The following is a 20,242-nucleotide window of genomic DNA, read 5'->3' as shown; positions in this document are numbered from 1 at the left end:
CTATCTCTATGGTGGGGAAACCCTTCTGAAATCCGATTCGTGATCAGCCCAGTGGGCGAGGCTGATATATGGTTGATGTGACGTGTACTAATGTAAACTGTCTTGCTAGCGGCCGCCTGTTGAAAATTGTATTGATTAGCAAGGTTTCCCACTCGTTTCAGAGGCTTCATTCAATGACGATGGTAAGTACATCGTCTTTGTGGTTAGGCGCCTGTCTAGCCAGGGCGAGCTACTTAACTCGTTGGTTACTGGTTAGCCTAGCTGTAACCAGCTAACTTAACGTTAACCTGTGGAAGGACTGGACAAATATCTAATACGGGGCAGAAATCGTATTGTGTAACTAATTTGGTATATGTGTACAGCTAGCTATATGTGTACAGCTATCTCGCTAGCTCAATTTAAATAGGTAACGTTACTAACTAGCTACCAAATGCCTTGACGGGCTGATAATCACGACCTACTCTTTCTGCCAAGAAGCGTCTCCAGTCTCTAGTCAGGTGAGGGCTGCCCTGATATCCATTACAACTTAGTTCTACCTTTTAATTAGAGGTGCACTGAACTATACTGTACACATACTACTCTCCGACCTGTTTCCAGAAGATTAGATCAATTAAGACGACTGGGATGGGAATCACATTTGGAGATGTGATACAGTACAATGCTCCGAAGTCGTTCCGCTCCACCGCATGGATCTGATGGGATCAGACACAGCTGGCACTTGCTGTACTTGTATTTGTTGAAATGTAGTCTAACCAGAACCCTGCGTGCTTTCTATAGTGAGAGCTGAAGCAAATGTAATTGTTTAGAATGAGTTTTTGCGAGTTGGCTGATTTCACTGTTTTCTGTAACATGGCATCGTGGTAGAACAGGACCATGGCTTGTGAGGTGTAGCCAGAGCCTAGGCTGTGTATTTTTTCCATTGGATGCCACATGTGAGACTTGTGCTCTGAAGGGAGGATCGTGTTGGAATAATTGCGGGGAATAACTGCCTCTAGGCTTCACTTTACAGATGGCAAAACTACAGCAGTAAACCACCAGGCCACAGGAGGAGGATATGAGGATACAAATAATTGTTAGGCTTTGCAGGCAATGCTCCACCCAGTTAACAAATAGCAGATGAGCTAATTGTTTGCTGAAGTGATTCAACAGATCAATGTTGAATTAAGGCAACTTTTCTTTATTGACATTTGACAGAGGACAAAGCAAGGCTACACCTTAGTGTGCCTCAGGCAAAAAGAGGGCCTACCTACAAAACCAACCATAGAACAAATAAGGACCAAAAGCTAGAATATGAGCATGAGAGATTTGGTGTCTTTTTAAATTGTCTCCCTGTGTGATAGAGGCCAGCTAAGAGCTTTTATGAGAATGGTGTCATTAGTATCCTGAGGACCCCATAATCGCAGTGATCAGAGGATAGGATTACACCCTCCCCTGTCATCCAGCTGGGCCAGAGGAGACACAGGAGAAACTAATGCTGTCCGAAAGGGCGCCTTATTCTCTATACAGCACACTGCTTTTGACCAGGGCCTATAGGGTTTTGATCAAAAGTAGTGCACTGTGTAGAGAGTAGGGGGGCCATTTGGGACATGGTGTAACTGCTCACAATAGCTTCACTCTCACCTAATGAATAGAGTAGGGGTCGCCATGGAAATGGCCGGTTCTCCCTCACCTGCTTACACAGCCCTGCGATCCAGTTTATAATGCATTGAATGGCCCTCGGTGTGTGAAATTACCCTGATCTCTGTAATGGAGACTACCCTGTTCAGACATGGCCTATTGTCAGTTTTGTGTGTGTGTGTGTGGAAGTACGCTATGTGTTACTCTTGTTCCTTCATGTCTATTTGCTCAAGCTCGCTCTTCTCCCACTCTGTACGCTAACGTAACCCACCTCATACTTCACACCACAGGAGGTCGGTAGAACCTTAATTGGGGAGGACGGGCTCATGGTAATGGCTGGAGTGGAATCAGTGGAATGGTATTAAACAGGTGGTTTCCAGGTGTTAGATGCCATTCCATTCACTCCATGCCAGACATTATTATGAGCTGTCCTCGTGTCAGCAGCCTCCACTGCTTCGCACATCCACATTTAGTCAGCCCTCCAAATGGTTATTCACATGTTTGTTTGCTCTGGCAGGATTGGGTACGGTGGTGCCCCTAGCCCCGGCTGGTCTGTGGGATGAGCGTGGTGTAGCGGCGGAGAACGGAACAGCAGAGTGACTGAGTGACGAGAATGGGTAGGAGGGGCTGCAGGCTAGCTGTCTCCACTGGTGTCTCCACTGCAGTCCTCTACGGCTCCCTGGCCCTGTTTGTCTCCATCCTGCACAACGTCTTCCTGCTGTACTACGTGGAGACCTTTGTCTCTGTTTACAAGATCGACAAGCTCTCCTTCTGGGTGGGAGAGGTGAGTGACACTTCCTGTTCTCCATGGGTTATTATAATAGCTGTATTTTGGAAGCTTTCTGCTTTAGACAGTGTGACAATGACCGATACCCTGGCTTTTTTTCTGTGTTAGGGTGTTTAATGCTAGTCTGTTCTACTAACTCCTCCCCTCTCTCTCTGCCCACACAGGCAGTGTTTCTGATATGGAACAGCTTGAACGACCCTCTCTTCGGCTGGCTGAGTGACCGCTCCTTCCTCAGCTCCTCACAGTAAGACCTCGTTCTCTTTCCTCTCTTTCTCAAATCAATGGTGCCGCTTTCTCGTTCCCCTGCTCTTTTTAAATATCTTTGTCTTGCTCTCTCTCCCGCTTTCTCGCTCCCTCCCTATTTTTAACTTTCTCTCACTCTCTATCTTGAAAGCACGGTTGAACGCCACAGTTGGTGAAAAGTGGGTTTGTCTTTACCGTTGCACTGAACTTTTTTTTTCCACTCCCCTCCATCGTAGGTCTGGCACCCAGATCTCCAGCCCAGAGGTGGTACTAAAGCGGCTGGCGGCCCTCTCCCGGAATGGCCCCCTGTTCGCCATCTCGTTCCTGGCCTTTTGGGTGTCATGGGCACGGCCGGGCATCCAGTTCCTAGTGTGCCTGTGCCTGTACGACGGATTCCTCACCGTGGTGGACCTCAACCACAATGCCTTGCTGGCCGACCTGGCCGTGTCGGCCAATGACCGCACGCGCCTCAACTTCCACTGCTCGCTGTTCAGTGCCCTGGGCTCGCTCTCCGTCTTCCTGTCCTACAGCGTCTGGGACAAGGGCGACTTTCACTCGTTCCGGCTCTTCTGCGTGACGCTGGCGGCCGTCTCGGCACTGGGCTTCGCCGCCGTGTCGCGCCTGTTGACGAGGCGATTTGAGAAGGAGGCGCGTCTGAGGCAGGACGAGGCGCAGGCACTCAAGGAGTAGGTGACACGATCATTCATGTATGCACTTGAGAAACACTCGGTTTACATTATTCACTGACAAGCAAGGGGCAACTGAACAACACCTGTTGTTTATGGGTTTGCTTCCAACAACTCACCTTATGGCTTCAAATCAAGCCTTTAATCTTTCTATCCCGTGGTGCCTATGCCAGCCTTGGCCATGGATATTGCTTGCTAATTGTATTTTTAAAGAGACTAATGGAATTGAATTGCGAGTTAATAACATTGCACACACCCATACAGTATATCTGGCAGGGAGATGACGCTAACACTTGCTCAGTTTACAGACTCAATCCCCTGGGTAGTGTGTGTGACACTGATTGTCCTTTCACTAATCCCCCTCCTCCTCCCCCTCCCAGGTTGAGCATTGTCCAGAACCCTCTGACTCAGCAGGAGATGCCAGTCACTCTAGGGGAGTATCTAAGGCAGCTCTCCAAGCACAGAAACTTTATGTGGTTTGCCTCTATGAACCTGGTACAGGTGTTTCACTGCCACTTCAACAGCAACTTCTTCCCTCTGTTCCTGGAGCACCTCCTCTCTGACAGCATCTCTGCCTCCACTGGCTCCATTCTGCTGGGTAAGAGACGAGCGTACTACTGCTGGTTATGTTTCATGACCAGGGAAAGGCCTCAATCATAGAATGGGATTAGTTTCATAGCCTGGTCCCAGATCTATTTGTGCTGTCTTGTCTATTATACTGTACATTTGGTCTGACAATGACCATAGGAATAGGCAAAACTGCACAAACAGATCTGGGACCAGGCTTTTCGTTTTGGTCTTTTCTTTTTTGGGGAGGATTCGTTTTTAGAATGTGAGGAAACATTTGTTATTATCGTCAGTAATTAATATTATTTGTCTACATATTTAATACTTAGCAAAAAAATAAATGTCCTCACTGTCAAATGTGTTTATTTTCAGCAAACTTAACATGTGTAAATATTTATATGAACATAAGATTCAACAACTGAGACATAAACTGAACAAGTTCCACAGACATGTGACTAACTGAAATGGAATAATGTGTCCCTGAACAAAGGGGGGGTCAAAATCAAAAGTAACAGTCAGTATCTGGTGTGGCCACCAGCTGCATTAAGTACTGCAGTGCTTCTCCTCCTCGTGGACTGCACCAGATTTTCCAGTCCTTGCTGTGAGATGTCACCCCACTCTTCCACCAAGGCACCTGCATATTCCTGGACATTTTGGGGGGGGGGGTGGCCCTAGCCCTCACCCTCCGATCCAACAGGTCCCAGACGTGCTCAATGGGATTGAGATCCGGGCTCCTCGCTGGCCATGGCAGAACACTGACATTCCTGTCTTGCAGAAAATCACACACAGAACAAGCAGTATGACGATCCCGCTCCAGAGTACAGGCCTCGGTGTAACTCTCATTCCTTCGACGATTAAACACGAATCCGACCACCCCTGGTGAGACAAAACCGCGACTTGTCAGTGAAGAGCACTTTTTGCCAGTACCGTCTGGTCCAGTGAGGTGGGTTTGTGCCCCTAGGCGACGTTGTTGCCGGTGATGTCTGAGGACTTGCCTTACAACAGGCCTACAAGCCCTCAGTCCAGCCTCTCTCAGCCTATTGTGGACATTCTGAGCACTGATGGAGGGATTGTGCATTCCTGGTGTAACTCGGGCAGTTGTTTTCCATCCTGTACCTGTCCCGCAGGTGTGATGTTCGGATGTACCGATCCTGTGCAGGTGTTGTTACACGTGGTCTGCCACTGCGAGGACAATTTTTTTGCTGAGTTTATTTACTGTCCACTAACAGTTGCTCTCACCTCACAGGGATCTCCTACATAGCCCCCCACCTGAACAACCTGTATTTCCTGACCCTGTGTCAGCGTTACGGGGTGTATACGGTCATCCGCTGGCTGTTCCTGGTCAAGCTAGCCCTCAGTGTGGCCATGCTGCTGGCCGGGGCCGACCAGGTCTACCTGCTGTGCATCTTCATTGCCAGGTACTGACACACACATACACACACAGTTTAGATATCAAGGTCATGTACTCAAGTCATGGAAGTTATTTTCATATCAAGGACCCAGTGGGTTTTTCCAATACTTGTTTTGTGTGGCTCTGTTTGCATTGGATCTGGCTGAGTGTTGTCAGCCAAGACGACCAATCCCTTTATCAACATGGGGCTGGCAGTGGCTGGTCGCAGCCTACCACTTGTCCTCTTGGCACAGTTTCATTGTTTTCATAGCGTACACTGAGATAAAGTCAGAGTGGGGGAGAGGCTTTGCTCTATTGGTTTCGGACTTCGTATAAATGCCTTGACCCAGTATTATTATTATTATTACTGTTGTTATTTTTAAACTCCTGCTCAAGAAAATCTGATGCAGAATCCACCTCATTTGTATATTAGCAGTTGGAAACAGTGACAACACTTCAGTAATGGCTCTGAAATGTCCTTCTCCCTCAGTAACCGAGTGTTTACGGAGGGCACCTGCAAGCTGTTGAACCTGGTCATCACGGACCTGGTGGACGAGGACTTTGTGGTCAACCGGCGCCAGCAGGCGGCATCGGCGCTGCTCTTTGGCATGGTGGCCCTGGTGACCAAGCCTGGCCAGACCTTCGCCCCTCTCATTGGCACCTGGCTGCTGTGTGTCTACACAGGTATACTTTATATGGACAGTGGGGGGCAAAAGTCTGTTTTTAATGAAGGCTCCTTGATGATGGAAATGCAGATATCCACTGCTGTGAATGAACTAGAATCAAACCAATTTCACCAACCTTACTTTAGGTGGATTCCCACGAGTTCATGCCTGTTATTTATTCTAATCTGGCTATTTCTTTCCAGGCTACGATATCTTTGAGAGAAACTCCGTACAGGACTCAGCGGCAGAGCCCCCTGTCTCGGGCCAAGTGAGCTCCACTGTTCCATTGCGCCAGGGCTGTTTCTACTTGCTGGTGTTTGTGCCCATCTCCTGCGCCCTGCTGCAGCTAATGGCCTGGTCCCGCTTCACCCTCCACGGCCGCAGACTGCAGGGCGTCAAGGCCCAGAGGCAGGGAGCCCAGCACAGCCATCTCATGGACGTCAAGGCTATCTGATAGGAGGCCAGCTCGTCCGCACCTTCGCTCAACTGCGTAATGCCATACCACCCACTGCCATTGGGTCAGCAGAGAGCAATGTAGACTAGAGAACTGATGAAATCTCACTTTCTAGCCAGGGACAAGAATATTTTTGGGGTCTGAAACATGCCTTATTTTGATATGAAGAGGACAAAGACTATATTTATGTATGAACTGATGACCAAATGATACCACAGAGCCAATCAAAGACTGCGAAGCTCATTCCCCTCTCTGGGATAGGGCAAAGGTGTGACGCCTCCTGTTCATCCAGCGAGTAGACATCATCCTAGGTTGAGGCGTAGCCTGGTATGCATTTCTATCCCCAAAGGAATACACATTGTCACTAACCTTGCTATTACAGTGTGGTTAACCAAAGCCAGAGTCTGCATAGCTAGGTAAATACCCATCTTTCTGATGTGTTTAGGGAAATATTAAGTACTGAAAACAGGTGTGTGCGTGCACATGAGCATAACATCTAAATCCTGATTTGCATAGATGTTGCTCTTGAAATTGCATTAAGGTTTGTGGCCATCACCATGCTATTGTCTTCATGAAGTACTACTAGTACTAATCTGTATTTTCAAAAGTCTAAAATGTTTTTCTATTTTTTTTTTTTACTGTGACCGGTACTAAAATAACTGCCATCTCCAATATTCAACTCTGTTGTCTCCTATGTTTTCTTACACATTATGTTCTAACCTGATGCGTGGAAGCATTTAGGTGACTACTACAAAACAAGGCCCTAAACAACCTCTGTTTACATTTGTACCCCAGATCAGGAAAGAAATGCATTTTTATAGACCATGAAGAGAATTGAGGAAGAGAATTGAGAAACCGATTTGACTGAACATGAAACTATTGTCATGATGACCTGATATATGATAATCATGGAGAATACATTCTGTGCTTTTTTTTTTTCAAAGTTATTTTTATTACTGCTGCTACATGAGTTGTTTGAGTGTTAAGGAGTCTTAAATTCCATTATCAATTTATATCTCTCAACAAAAGTATTCTTGTAATTTGTCAAATACTGGAGACCCCTTCATGGAAGTGTTTGAGTGACTCAGGAATTACAGTTTCAGCACAATGTGATTTAAGTAACCAGAAGGAAAGCAGAGGTTATCTTACAAGACAGCCTTACAGCAGAGATGCCTGTATTTGCCAGCTTTGTCACAAAATACTGTATAATGTTTGTCTGGTTGTACCACTGCTCAATGTAGCATCTGCCATTTTCTGACTATCTTTGACTTATTAAAGTGATCTCACTACTTGAGAGCTTGTGGAATGTGTCTTGTTGCCCCCTTTTCACAGATACATTTTCTGCTCTGTCAGGACAAGTCTAGCAGCCTTGCACCAAACCCAGAAGCGCAGGTCTGTCTCTGGTCTACCTTAATTTCCTCAACTGGGACATGTGAAGTGTCTCACCTCAGGCCTCTTCTGGAACACTAATTACAAAATACAGATTGTTACCATGATTTTTTAAAAACTAGGCTAAACATAGGTGCTCTCACTGCACAGCATACACAATGATAATGTGTAAGACAGATCCATGAACATGGTTTCTGCAGATATTTTGTTGCCTAGTCATGTGGATATTAATTGTGTATTTTGCTCAGATTAGTAGAGGGTTCAATGTAGCATTCTATGCTGACTGCAGGAATGTCCCCGAGCTGTTTTGCCTGAGAATGTCATGTTAATTTCTCTACCATTGGCTGCCTCCTTCATCGTTTTAGAGAATATGGCAGTACATCCAACCAGCATCACAACAGCAGACCATGTGTTACCACGTCAGCCCAGGACCTCCGCATCTAGCTTCTTCACTTGCGGGATCATCTGAGACCAGCCACCCGGACAGCTGATGAAACTGGGTTTTCACAACCGAATAATTTCTGCACAAACTGTCAGAAACCGTCTCGGGGAAGGTCATCTGCGGGATCGTTGTCCTCACCAGGGTCTTGACCTGACTGCAATTAGGCGGCGTAACCAACTTCAGTGGGCAAATGCACAACTGCATTTTGTCGATGGCAATTTGAATGCACAGAGATACCGTGATGAGAACCTGAGGCCCATTTTCGTGCCATTAATGTCACGCCTTGGTCTTAGTGTTTTGTGTTTCCGTTATATATTTGGTCAGGCCAGGGTGAGACATGGGTTTATGTTGTGTTTCGTATTGGGGGTTTGTAGTATTTGGGTTTGCGGCTGAGTAGGGGTGTTGTATAGGCTTGGCTGCCTGAGGCGGTTCTCAATCAGAGTCAGGTGATTCTTGTTGTCTCTGATGGGGAACCGTATTTAGGTAGCCTGAGTTTCACTGTGTATTTCTTGGGTGATTGTTCCTGTCTCTGTAGTTTCACCAGATAGCCTGTAATTAGGTTTCACGTTCCGTTTGTTGTTTTGTATTTTGTATTGTTGTTTTGTATTTTGTATAGTTATTTCATGTGTCACTTTTTCCAAAAACTTAAAGTCATGAGTAACCACCACACACGGACCGAGCAGCGTGTTAACAGGCAGCGACAGCTTGAACAGCGAAGGGAGAACGTTATGGACGGCAGAGGCATGGAGTATACGACGTGGGAAGAAATAGACAGGTGGGCGGTCGACCCAGAGAGAGTACCGGAGCCCGCCTGGGATTCGCTGGAGCAGTGCGAAGAGGGCTATAGGCGAATGGAGTCGAAAAGAAAGACACGGCGGCGCAGAGCGAAACCCGAAAGTCACCCCCAAATATTTATTGGGGGAGGGCTCAGGGAGAGAGAAGCAGAGTCAGAAGTCAGACCTGAGCCTACTCTCCCTGTTAATCGTGAGGAGCAGCTGCAGTGGGAGAGGCTGCACCACTTGGAGAATTGGACATGGGAGGAGGAACTGGACGGAAAAGGACCCTGGGCTCAGCCTGGTGAATATCGCCGCAACAAGGAGGAAATAGAGGCGGCTAAAGCGGAGAGGCGCTGGTATGAGGAGGCAGCACGGCGACGCCCGAAAAGCAGCCCAAAAAAATTATTGGGGGGGGCTTAAAGGGAGTATGGCTATGCCAGATAGGAGACATGCGCAAACTCCCTGTGCTTACCGGTGGGCTAGAGAGACCGGGCAGACACCATGTTATGCTATGGAGCGCACAGTGTTTCCAGTGCGGGTGCATAGCCCGGTGCGGTTCATACCAGCCCTTTGTATTGGCCGGGCTAGAGTGGGCATCGAGCCAGGTAAGCTTGGGCAGGCTCGGTGCTCAAGAGCTCCAGTGCGCCTGCACGGTCCGGTCTATCCAGAGCCACCTCCACACACCAGTCCTCCGGTAGCAGCTCCCCGCACCAGGCTTCCTGTGCGTGTCCTCGCTCCAGTATCACCAGTGCCAGCACCACGCATCAGGCCTACAGTGCGCCTCGCCTCTCCTGTGCTGTCGGAGTCTCCCGCCTCTCCAGCGCTGTCGGAGCCTTTCTCCTCTCCTGCGCTACCGGAGTCTCCTGTCTGTTCAGTGCTATCAGAGCCGTCCTTCCCTCCTGCGCTGTCGGAGTCTCCCGCCTGTTCAGCGCTATCAGAGCCTTCCTCCTCTACAGCGCTGCCGGAGCCTCCTGCCTGTTCGGAGCAGCCTGAGCTGCCAGTCTGCAGGGAGCTGTCAGTCTGCATGAAGCAACCAGAGCTGTCAGTCTGCAGGGTGCTGTCAGCCTGCATGGAGCAGTCAGAGCTGTCAGTCTGCATGACGCAGCCAGAGCTGCCAGTCTGCAAGGAGCTGCCAGTCTGCAAGGAGCTGTCAGTCTGCATAGAGCAGCTAGATCTGCCAGTCAGCCATGATCTTCCAGATCTGCCAGTCAACCAGATTCTTCCAGATCTGCCAGTCAGCCATGATCTTCTAGATCTGCCAGTCAACCAGATTCTACCAGATCTGCCAGTCAACCAGAATCTTCCAGATCCGCCAGCCAGCCAGGATCTACCGGAGCCTACTACCTACCTGAGCTTCCTCTCAGTACTGGGCTTCCTCTCAGTACTGGGCTTAGTCTCAGTACTGGGCTTCCCCTCAGTCCCGGGCTGCCCCTCAGTTCCGGGCTGCCCCTCAGTCCCGAGCTGCCCCTCAGTCCCGAGCTGCCCCTCAGTCCCGAGCTGCCTCAGTCCGGAGCTGCCCCTCAGTCACGAGCTGCTCCTCAGTTCAGTGGGGTTCTGGGTGAGGACTATTAGGCCATGGTCGGCGGCGAGGGTGGATTATCCCAGGACGCGAAGGGGAGGAACTAGGACATTTATGGAGTGGGGTCCACGTCCCGAGCCGGAACCGCCACCATGGACAGACGCCCACCCGGACCCTCCCTATGGTTTTGAGGTGCGTCCGGGAGTCCACACCTTAGGGGGGGGGTTCTGTCACGCCTTGGTCTTAGTGTTTTGTGTTTTCGTTATATATTTGGTCAGGCCAGGGTGTGACATGGGTTTATGTTGTGTTTCGTATTGGGGGTTTGTAGTATTTGGGATTGCGGCTGAGTAGGGGTGTTGTATAGGCTTGGCTGCCTGAGGCGGTTCTCAATCAGAGTCAGGTGATTCTTGTTGTCTCTGATGGGGAACCGTATTTAGGTAGCCTGAGTTTCACTGTGTATTTTGTGGGTGATTGTTCCTGTCTCTGTGTAGTTTCACCAGATAGGCTGTAATTAGGTTTCATGTTCCGTTTGTTGTTTTGTATTTTGTATAGTTATTTCATGTGTCACTTTTTCCATTAAAGTCATGAGTAACCACCACGCTGCATTTCGGTCCGACTCTCTTTCGACAAACGAAGAACGACGTTACAATTAATTCGCCATCACCTCATGTTTCAGCATGATAATGCACAGCCACATGTCGCAAGGATCTGTACACAATGTCAAATGTCCCCGTTTTTCCGTCAACTGCATACTCGCTGTTATATCACCCGAAGGGCATATTTGGGAATGGAGTCGGATCTACACGGCGAGAGCATGTTCCAGTTCACCCCAAATATTTATTGGGGGAGGCTCAGGAAGAGAGAAGCAGGACAATGTTCAGACAACAGCCTGATTTCCCTGTTAATCAGCACACCTGTTGCTGACAGGTGTATAAAATTGAGCACAGAGACATACAATCTCCATAAACAAACTTTGTCAGTAGAATGGCACATACTGAAGAGCTCAGTGACTTTCAACGTAGCACCGTTGGAACAGGATGACACTGTTCCAACAAGTCAGTTTGTCAAATTTCTGCCCTGCTAGAGCTGCCCCCGTCAACTGTAACTGCTGTTATGGTAGGCTACACAAGTGGTAGGCTACACAAGCTCACAGAACGGTCCGCAGACTGCTGAAGCGCGTAGCGTGTACAAATTGTCTGTTCTCGGTTGCAACACTCACTACCGACTTCCAAACTGCTTCTGGAAGCAACGTGGGCACAATAACTGTTCGTCGGAGCTTCATGAAATGCGTTTCCATGGCCGAGCAGCTGCACACAAGCCTAAGATCACCATGCGCAATGCCAAGCGTCTGCTAGAGTGGTGTAAAGCTCGCCGCCATTGGACTCTGGAGAAGTAGAAACGCGTTCTCTGGAGGAATTAATTGCTTTCACCATCTGGCAGTACTACGGAAGAATCTTGGTTTGGCAGATGCCAGGAGAATGCTACCTGCTAACTGTAAAGTTTGATGGAGGAGGAATAATGGTCTTGGGCTGTTTTTCATGATTTGGGCTAGGCCCATTAGTTCCATTGAAGGGAAATGTTAATGCTACAGCATACAATGACATTCTAGACAATTCTGTGCTTCCAATTTTGTGGCAATAGTTTGGGGAAGGCCCCTTTCCTCTTTCAGCATAACAATGTCCCGTACACAAAGTGAGGTCCGTGCAGAAATGGTTTGTCGAGATCGGTGTGGAAGAACTTGACCTGCCTGCACAGAGCCCTGAACTCAACCCCATTGAACACCTTTGGGATGAATTGGAACACCAATTGCGAGCCATGCTTAATTGCCCAACAGTGCCGGACCTCACTAACGCTCTTGTGGCTAAATCGAAGTCGCCACAGCAATGTTCCAACATATAGTGGAAATCCTTCACAGAAGACTGGTGACTGTTAAAGCAGTTAAATTGTTAAAGGGGGGACCAACTCCATATTTAATACCCATAATTTTGGAATGAGATGTTCGACGAGCAGGTGTCCACATACTTTTGGCCATGTAGTGTATCTGTGACCAACAGATGCATATGTGTATTCCCAATCATGTGAAATCCATTAATTACAACCTAAGGATTGTATTTCAATTGACTGATTTCCTTTTATGAATTGTAACTCAGTAAAATTTCTAAGATCTTGTGGGGACACTTCTACTTTACCTAAGATAAAATGACCCAGTTGTTAATTTAATTTTATATTATAATTTTTCTCTTTGGAACTGAAGCTGGGTTTCAATGATACGTGGTTGACTTCAGAATCTCTGACAGCCTCTAACGCACGGCGAAATCAACACAAGAGTGCCACCTGCCGTTAAGCAAGTGCAAATCCAACTGCGCATGCGTTTCTAGTTACCCATCATGCACTTCATGTGAAATAATTGTTTTCTACTGTAATATATTAAAACAGGAATATGTTTTTACGATCATAACGTTATGCATTATATAGTTATGACAAGTTGAACAGGGCACGAGATTTGTTTCTGGGTCGCGAGATTAGTATTACCGCTGTCGGAAAAGGGAAGTCCTTGAATCCCTTCCCAATGTCACGTAAGACTAGTCAGTAAACTCTGGTTTCTCTTCAAATCGTATAAATCTTTCGCCTTTTACTAAAGATTTCCGTGGAGAGGAACAATATGAGTATCAACGAATTTTTTGATGCTCTGCTTAACTGCGGGGCTGCCTTTGGTTTGTGAATTATAATCTCTGACGTTTTCAGTTAGGTATTAAAATTTAGGACATGAGTATGTCAATGTAAACCCTACATCAGTAAGGCGAAACCTGGTGGACTCGAGGCTAGGTGGTGCATTTACAAGTTACTTATGTTTGATGATGAGCGTATTACTTTCTGCTTTGCTGCTCTACTACTACTATAATTATTTTCAGTCGCTATAACATTTATACATGTCATGTAGAGTTATTGTACGGTGCATTCGGAAAGTATTAAGACCCCATGACTGTTTCCACATTTTGTTACATCAAGTTCTTATTATAAAACGGATTATATATATATTTTTGCAAATGTATTACAAATACAAAATTTAAATAGCACATTTACATAAATGTTCAGACCCTCAAGCTCTGTCAGGTTGGATGGAGAGCGTCGCTGCACAGCTATTTGGTCTCTCCAGATGTGTTCGATCGGGTTCAAGTCCGGGCTCTGGCTGGGCAACTCAAGGACATTCAGAGACTTGTTCTAAAGCCACTCCTGCTTTGTCTTGGCTGTGTGCTTAGGGTCGTTGTCCTGTTGGAAGGTGAACCTTTGCTCCAGTCTGAGGTCCTGAGCGCTCTGGAGCAGGTTTTCTTCAAAGATTTCTCTGTACTTTGCTCCGTTCATCTTTCCCTCGATCCTGACTAGTTTCCCAGTCCCTGCCCCTGAAAAACATGCTGCCACCACCATGCTTCACGGTAGGGATGGTGCCAGGTTTCCTCCAGGCGTGATGCTTGGCATTCCGGCTGAAGAGTTCAATATTGGTTTCATCAGACCAGAGAATCTTGTTTCTCATGGTCTGAAAGTTGTTCAAGTTCCTTTTGACAAACTCCAAGCGGGCTGTCATGTGCCTTTTACTAAGGAGTGGCTTCCATCTGGCTATTCTACCATTAAGGCCTGATTGGTGGAGTGCTGCAGAGATGGTTGTCCTTCTGGAAGGTTCTCCTATCTCCACAGAGGAACTATGGAGCTCTGTCAGAGTGACCATCAGGTTCTTGGTCACCTCAATGACCAAGGCCCTTCTCCCCTGATTGCTCAGTTTGGCCAGGAGGACTGCTCTAGGAAGAGTCTTGGTGATTCCAAACTTCTTCCATTTAAGAATGGGTGAAATGGGGATACCTAGTTAGTTGTCCAACTGAATCTATTCAACTGAAATGTGTCTTCTGCATTTAACCCAACCCCTCTGAATCAGAGAGGTTCGGGGGGCTGCCTTAATCGACATCCACGGCGCCCAGGGAACAGTGGGTTAACTGCCTTGCTCAGGGGCAGAATGATAGACTTTTACCTTGTCAGGTCAGAGATTCAATCCAGCAACCTTCCGGTTACTGGCCCAACGCTCTATCCCTTAAGCTACCACCTGTCTTTGTGCTCGTCTCCACCCTCCAGGTGCCGGAGGCTATTTATACTGAAGTTTTAAGACAAAGCTTCCATAAGACCAAGTGTGGCAGGAAGTCTATGACCCAGCTGAAGTCGACCGGTCAAGGTCATGCTGGTCCTAGTTGTAAGGTGTGTTGGAAGTCTTAACAAAATAGGTTCTTTGATTTAACCCCTGAGCCTGCCCTGACCCTGAGCCTGCCTGCCGTTCTGTATCTTTCTGACTCTGCTCTGGATTACTGACCTCTGCCTGCCATTGACCTGCCGTTTTGCTTTGCCCCCCTGACGTGCAAATGCATAAAGGGAATGAATAACATTTTTGCAGTATGTGCGGAGAAAGATTTGAGTCCACAAAGTTTGATCAATCACTTTAAAATTCACATTGGAGCACAGATTTGTCATGTTTGTGGTAAAAATTTCAGCAAGAGTACTAAAATGAAGATACATATGAGGACTCACACAGTGGAGAATCATTATCAGAGTGGAAATCTGTAATTGCACATGAGGAGCCACACAGGGGAGAAACCTTTGTGTGCACAGTATGTGACGAATGTTTTAGCGACAGAAATACATTAACCAAGCATCTGACAATTCACACTGTAGAACACACTAACGACAATCCCATGAGGAGAATGCCCAAGAGGACGAAAACATGACCGTTTCCTGTGTGGCAAAAAGGCATCTTAGTTCCCTGATCGGTGATCTATACATAGAGGCTGTACTCACAGTACACACACAAGGCTGTCTTCCTTGACTGTTTCTAGTGTCATCTTCTATCTAGTGCATTTTCTTTACTTGCACATGTTGGAGATACACAAACGTGTCTAAATTAGACCGTTTTTCTACATTACTTTTTGTACATCTCCTACCTGTTTTGCAGATCTGCTAATGTTAATGTTCCATTTGTTAAGATTTAGTCTGTGGTTAAAGTGCATTCTTTATTTCCACATGTATATTGTACATGTAATATGATTAGTATAGTAATACAATTAATTTAGAAAAAAGTTGGAACATCATTGAGATGACAAATGTGGTTGTTTACTGTCAGAGTGGTTGAACCCGGAGAGATTTCAACTGGTTTCCCACAGCAGGATGGAATGGAAAGGGGAGATATCAGACAGCAGTTCTTGAAGTTGCTTTTTGTCCTGACTTGTTGACTGACTGAGCTCTTGTTTCCCTCTAATGTGTGAGGGCTCTGGGTCTTTCTGGTCCAGGCACCTCTACTGGTGAACCACAAGAAGCGCAGGGCGAATATCCACTGCAGCAGACAGCGTGAGTAGCTTGGAGCCTAGACAGATGGGAGTGAGTAGCTAGGGGCCTAGACAGATGGGAGTGAGTAGCTAGGGCCTAGACAGATGGGAGTGAGTAGCTAGGGCCTAGACAGATGGGAGTGAGTAGCTAGGGGCCTAGACAGATGGGAGTGAGTAGCTAGGGGCCTAGACAGATGGGAGTGAGTAGCTAGGGGCCTAGACAGATGGGAGTGAGTAGCTAGGGGCCTAGACAGATGGGAGTGAGTAGCTAGGGGCCTAGACAGATGGAAGGAGAAAGGATTAGGCAAACAGATCGGCTAGGCCTATTGAAAACCTAAATGCGTGATGTATGCTATGTATTTTAGCAAGATATCTGTATTACTATTAGCTAAGTTTGGTCTAGCTGGGTTCTTCACCTGCGGGATCGTCTAAGACCAGCCACCCAGACAGCTGATGATACTGTGGGTTTTCACAATCGAACTGGCAGAAACGTTCTCAGAGAAGCTCATCTGCGTGCTAGTCGTCTTCACCAAGGTCTTGACCTGACTGCAGTTAGGCGGTGTAACCGACTGACCCCCTTCGATGTTCACTGGAACGCTGGAGAAGTGTGCTCTTCTCGGATGAATCCAGGTTTCAACTGAACAGGGAGACGGCGTGTATGGCGTCGTGTGGGTGAGAGATTTGCTGATGTCAACGTTGTGAACAAAGTGCCTCATGGTGGCGGTGGGGTTATGGTATGGGCAGACATAAGCTACGAACAACAAACACAATTGCATTTTATCAATGGCAATTTTAAATGCACAGAGATACCGTGACGAGATCCTGAGGCCCAATGTCGTGCCATTCATTTTCCGTCCATCACCTCATGTTTCAGCATGATAGTACACGGCCACATAACACAAGGATCTGTACACAATAACTGGAAGAAAAAGAAATGTCCCAGTTCTACCATGGCCTGCAGAGTCACCAGACATGTCATCCATTGAGCATGTTTGGGATGCTCTGGATTTACGTGTATGACAGCGTGTTCAAGTTCTTAACCCTGCCACAGTCAACTGTAAGTGCTGTTATTGTGAAGTGGAAACGTCTCGGAGCAAGAACGGCTCAGCCGTGAAGTGGTAGGTCACACAAGCTCACAGAACGGGATCGCCGAGTGCTGAAGAGCATAGCATGTAAAAATCGTCTGGCAGTCCAACGGCCGAATCCGGGTTTGGCGGATGCCAGGAGAACGCTACCTGCCCCAATGCATAGTGCCAACTGTAAAGTTTGAGAAATAATGATCTGGAGCTGTTTTTCATGTTTCAGTGAAGGGAAATCGTGACATTCTAGACAATTCCGTGCTTCCAATTTTGTGGCAACAGTTTGGGGAAGGCCCCTTTCCTATTTCATCATGACAATGCCCGTGCACAAAATGAGGTCCATACAGAAATGGTTTGTTGACATCGGTTTGGAAGAACTTGACTGGCCCGCACAGAGCCCTGACCTCAACCCCATCGAACACCTTAGGGATGAATTGGAACTCCAACTGCGAGCAAGGCCAAATTGCCCAACATCAGTGCCTGACATCACTAACGCTCTTGTTGCTGAATGGAAGCAAATCCCGGCAGAAATGTTCCAACATATAGTGAAAAGCCTTCAGAAGAGTGGAGACTGTTATAGCAGCAAAGGGGGGACCAACTCCATATTAATGCCCATGATTTTGAAATGAGATTTTTGATGAGCAGATGTCCACATACTTTTGGCCATGTATTGTATCTGTGACCAACAGATGCATATGTGTATTCCCAGTCATGTGAAATCCATAGATTAAGGCCTAATTAATTCATTTCAAGTGACTGATTGGTTTATCTGAATTGTAACAGTAAAATCTTTGAAATTGTTGAATGTTGCATTTATATTTTTGTTCAGTGTAAATATGTGCTGCATTTAATATCAACATGTTTACATGATCAATTAATTACACAAATATACACCGAGTGTAACGAAAAAGAAAAACCAGAAATGACATTACACTTGCCTTGATGTTATTGGGGGTGCACAACTTTATCGCCACCTGTTGGACTGGAGTGCGACTCGGTTGGTTAAGAACTGTATGTTGATGATGAGGCATTGAATGCTTTTTTTATGCAGTATACTTTGCTGGACACTACTTCAATCTGATGAAAGCAATGAAAATTCTAAAATAATACAGTGGTGGAAAAAGTACCCAATTGTTATACTTAAATAAATGCATAGTAACTTAATAGAAAGTTACTCAAATGAAAGTTAGTCACCCAGTAAAATACTAATTGAGTAAAAGTCTAAAAGTATTTGGTTCTAAATGTGCTTAAGTATCAAAAGTAAATGTAATTGCTAAAATATACTTAAGTATCAAAAGTAGAAGTAATTTCAAATTCCTTATATTAAGCAAAGTAGACGGCACCATTTCCTTGTTTTTAAAACTTACGGATAGCCAGGGGAACACACTAACACCCCAATATAATTTACAAACGATGCATGAGTTTAGTGAGTTTGCCAGATCAGAGGCAGTAGGGATGACCAGGTGTTCTCTTGATAAGTGCATGATTTGGACCGTTTTCCTGTCCTGCTAAGCCTTCATCATGTACAGTCGGAAGTTTACACACAATTAGGTTGGGGTCATTAAAACTAGTTTTTCTGTAGTTTTGGCAAGTCGGTTAGAACATCTACTTTGTGCATGATACAAGTATTTTTTACAACAATTGTTTACAGACAGATTATTTCACTCTATCACAATTCCAGTGGGTCAGAAGTTTACATACACTAAGTTGACTGTGCCTTTAAACAGCTTGGAAAATTCCAGAAAATGATGTCATTACTTAAGAAGCTTCTGATAGGCTAATTGACATCATTTGAGTCAATTGAGGTGTACCTGTGGATGTATTTCAAGGCCTACATTCAAACTCAGTGCCTCTTTGCTTGACATCATGGGAAAATCTGAGCCAAGACCTCAGAAAGGAAATTATAGACCTCCACAAGTCTGGTTCATCCTTGGGAACAATTTCCAAACGCCCGAAGGTACCACGTTCATCTGTACAAAAAATAGTATGCAAGTATAAACACCATGAGACCATGCAGCCATCATACCGCTCAGGGCGGTGACACGTTCCGTCTCCTAGAGATGAACGTACTTTGGTGCGAAAAATGCAAATCAATCCCAGAACAAGAGCAAAGGACCCTGTGAAGATGCTGAAGGAAACCGGTACAAAAGCATCTACATCCACAGTAAAACGAGTCCTATATTGACATAACCTTAAAGGCCGCTCAGCGACGAAGAGGCCACTGCTCCAAAACATGGGGACAAAGATTTTACTTTTTGGAGAAATGTCCTCAGGTCTGACGAATAACAAAAATAAAACTGTTTGGCCATAATTACCATCGTTATGTTTGGAGGAAAAAGGGGGAGGCTTGCAAGCCGAAGAACACCATCCCAACTGTGAAGCACGGAGGTGGCAGCATCATGTTGTGGCGGTGCTTTACTGCAGGAGGGACTGGTACACTTCACAAAATAGATGGCATCATGAGAAAGAAAGATTATGTGGATATATTGAAGCAACATCTCAAGACATCAGTCAGGATGTAAAAGCATGGTCACAAATGGGTCTTCCAAATGGACAATGACCCCAAGCATACTTCCAAAGTTGTGGTAAAATGGCTTAAGGACAACAAAGTCAAGGTATTGGAGTGGCCATCACAAAGCCCTGACCTCAATCCTATAGAACATTTGTGGGCAGAACTGAAAAAATGTGTGCGAGAAAGGAGGCCAACAAACCTGACTCAGTTACACCAGCTCTGTCAGGAGGAATGGGCCAAAATTCACCAACTTATTGTGGGAAGCTTGTGGAAGGCTACCCAAAACATTTGACCCATGTTAAACAATTTACAGGCAATGCTACCAAATACTAATTGAGTGTATGTAAACTTCTGACCCACTGGGAATGTGATGAAAGAAATAAAAGCTGAAATAAATCATTATACTATTATTCTGACATTTCACATTCTTAAAATAAAGTGGTGATTCTAACTGACCTAAGACAGGGAATTTTTACCTGGACTAAATGTCAGGAATTGTACAAACCTGAGGTTAAATGTAGTTGACTAAGGTGCATGTAAACTTCCAACTTCAACTGTAACTAATACTTTTGGGTGTCAGGGAAAATGTATGGAGTAAAAAGTACATTATTTTCTTTTGCAATGTAGTAAAGTAAAATAGTAAAGTACAGCCACCCCAAAAAATGACTTAAGTAGTACTTTAAAGTATTTTTCTTAAGTACTTTACACCACTGGTAGTACAATAGTACACACTTTCTACACAGACAAACTATTTTG

General features: G+C 46.0%; 1 protein-coding gene and 1 non-coding gene across 3 annotated transcripts; both read left to right on the top strand.

The window, feature by feature from the left end:
* LOC118366415 (transmembrane protein 180-like) lies at positions 1-7,703 on the top strand. 2 transcript variants are annotated; one of them, XM_035749065.2, is made up of 8 exons: positions 1-182; positions 2,135-2,401; positions 2,569-2,648; positions 2,884-3,333; positions 3,714-3,931; positions 5,147-5,318; positions 5,781-5,974; positions 6,159-7,703. In XM_035749065.2, the coding sequence occupies exons 2-8, from the start codon at positions 2,231-2,233 to the stop codon at positions 6,407-6,409; spliced, it is 1,536 nt and encodes a 511-aa protein (XP_035604958.1). In that variant the 5' UTR covers positions 1-182; positions 2,135-2,230; the 3' UTR covers positions 6,410-7,703. The 2 variants fall into 2 exon arrangements, with proteins under 2 accessions (XP_035604958.1, XP_035604961.1); XM_035749068.2 differs by lacking the exon at positions 1-182 and adding an exon at positions 233-497.
* Positions 7,704-13,126: 5,423 nt separating this feature from the next.
* LOC118369467 (U5 spliceosomal RNA) lies at positions 13,127-13,242 on the top strand. Its single transcript, XR_004822610.1, has one exon. It is a non-coding gene; the product is annotated as a U5 spliceosomal RNA (small nuclear RNA).
* Positions 13,243-20,242: the final 7,000 nt, after the last annotated feature.

This window comes from Oncorhynchus keta, chromosome 3 (genome assembly GCF_023373465.1).
Source record: "Oncorhynchus keta strain PuntledgeMale-10-30-2019 chromosome 3, Oket_V2, whole genome shotgun sequence".
NCBI lineage: Eukaryota > Metazoa > Chordata > Actinopteri > Salmoniformes > Salmonidae > Oncorhynchus > Oncorhynchus keta.
This window is presented reverse-complemented; position numbering and strand designations above follow the sequence as displayed.

Coding starts and splice junctions, on each gene's coding strand:
- LOC118366415 (XM_035749065.2), top strand. CDS start 2,231: ATGGGTAGGAGGGGCTGCAGGCTAGCTGTCTCCACTGGTGTCTCCACT. Junction 2,649..2,883: donor TCCTTCCTCAGCTCCTCACA/GTAAGACCTCGT, acceptor CCTCCATCGTAG/GTCTGGCACCCAGATCTCCA. Junction 3,334..3,713: donor GAGGCGCAGGCACTCAAGGA/GTAGGTGACACG, acceptor TCCCCCTCCCAG/GTTGAGCATTGTCCAGAACC.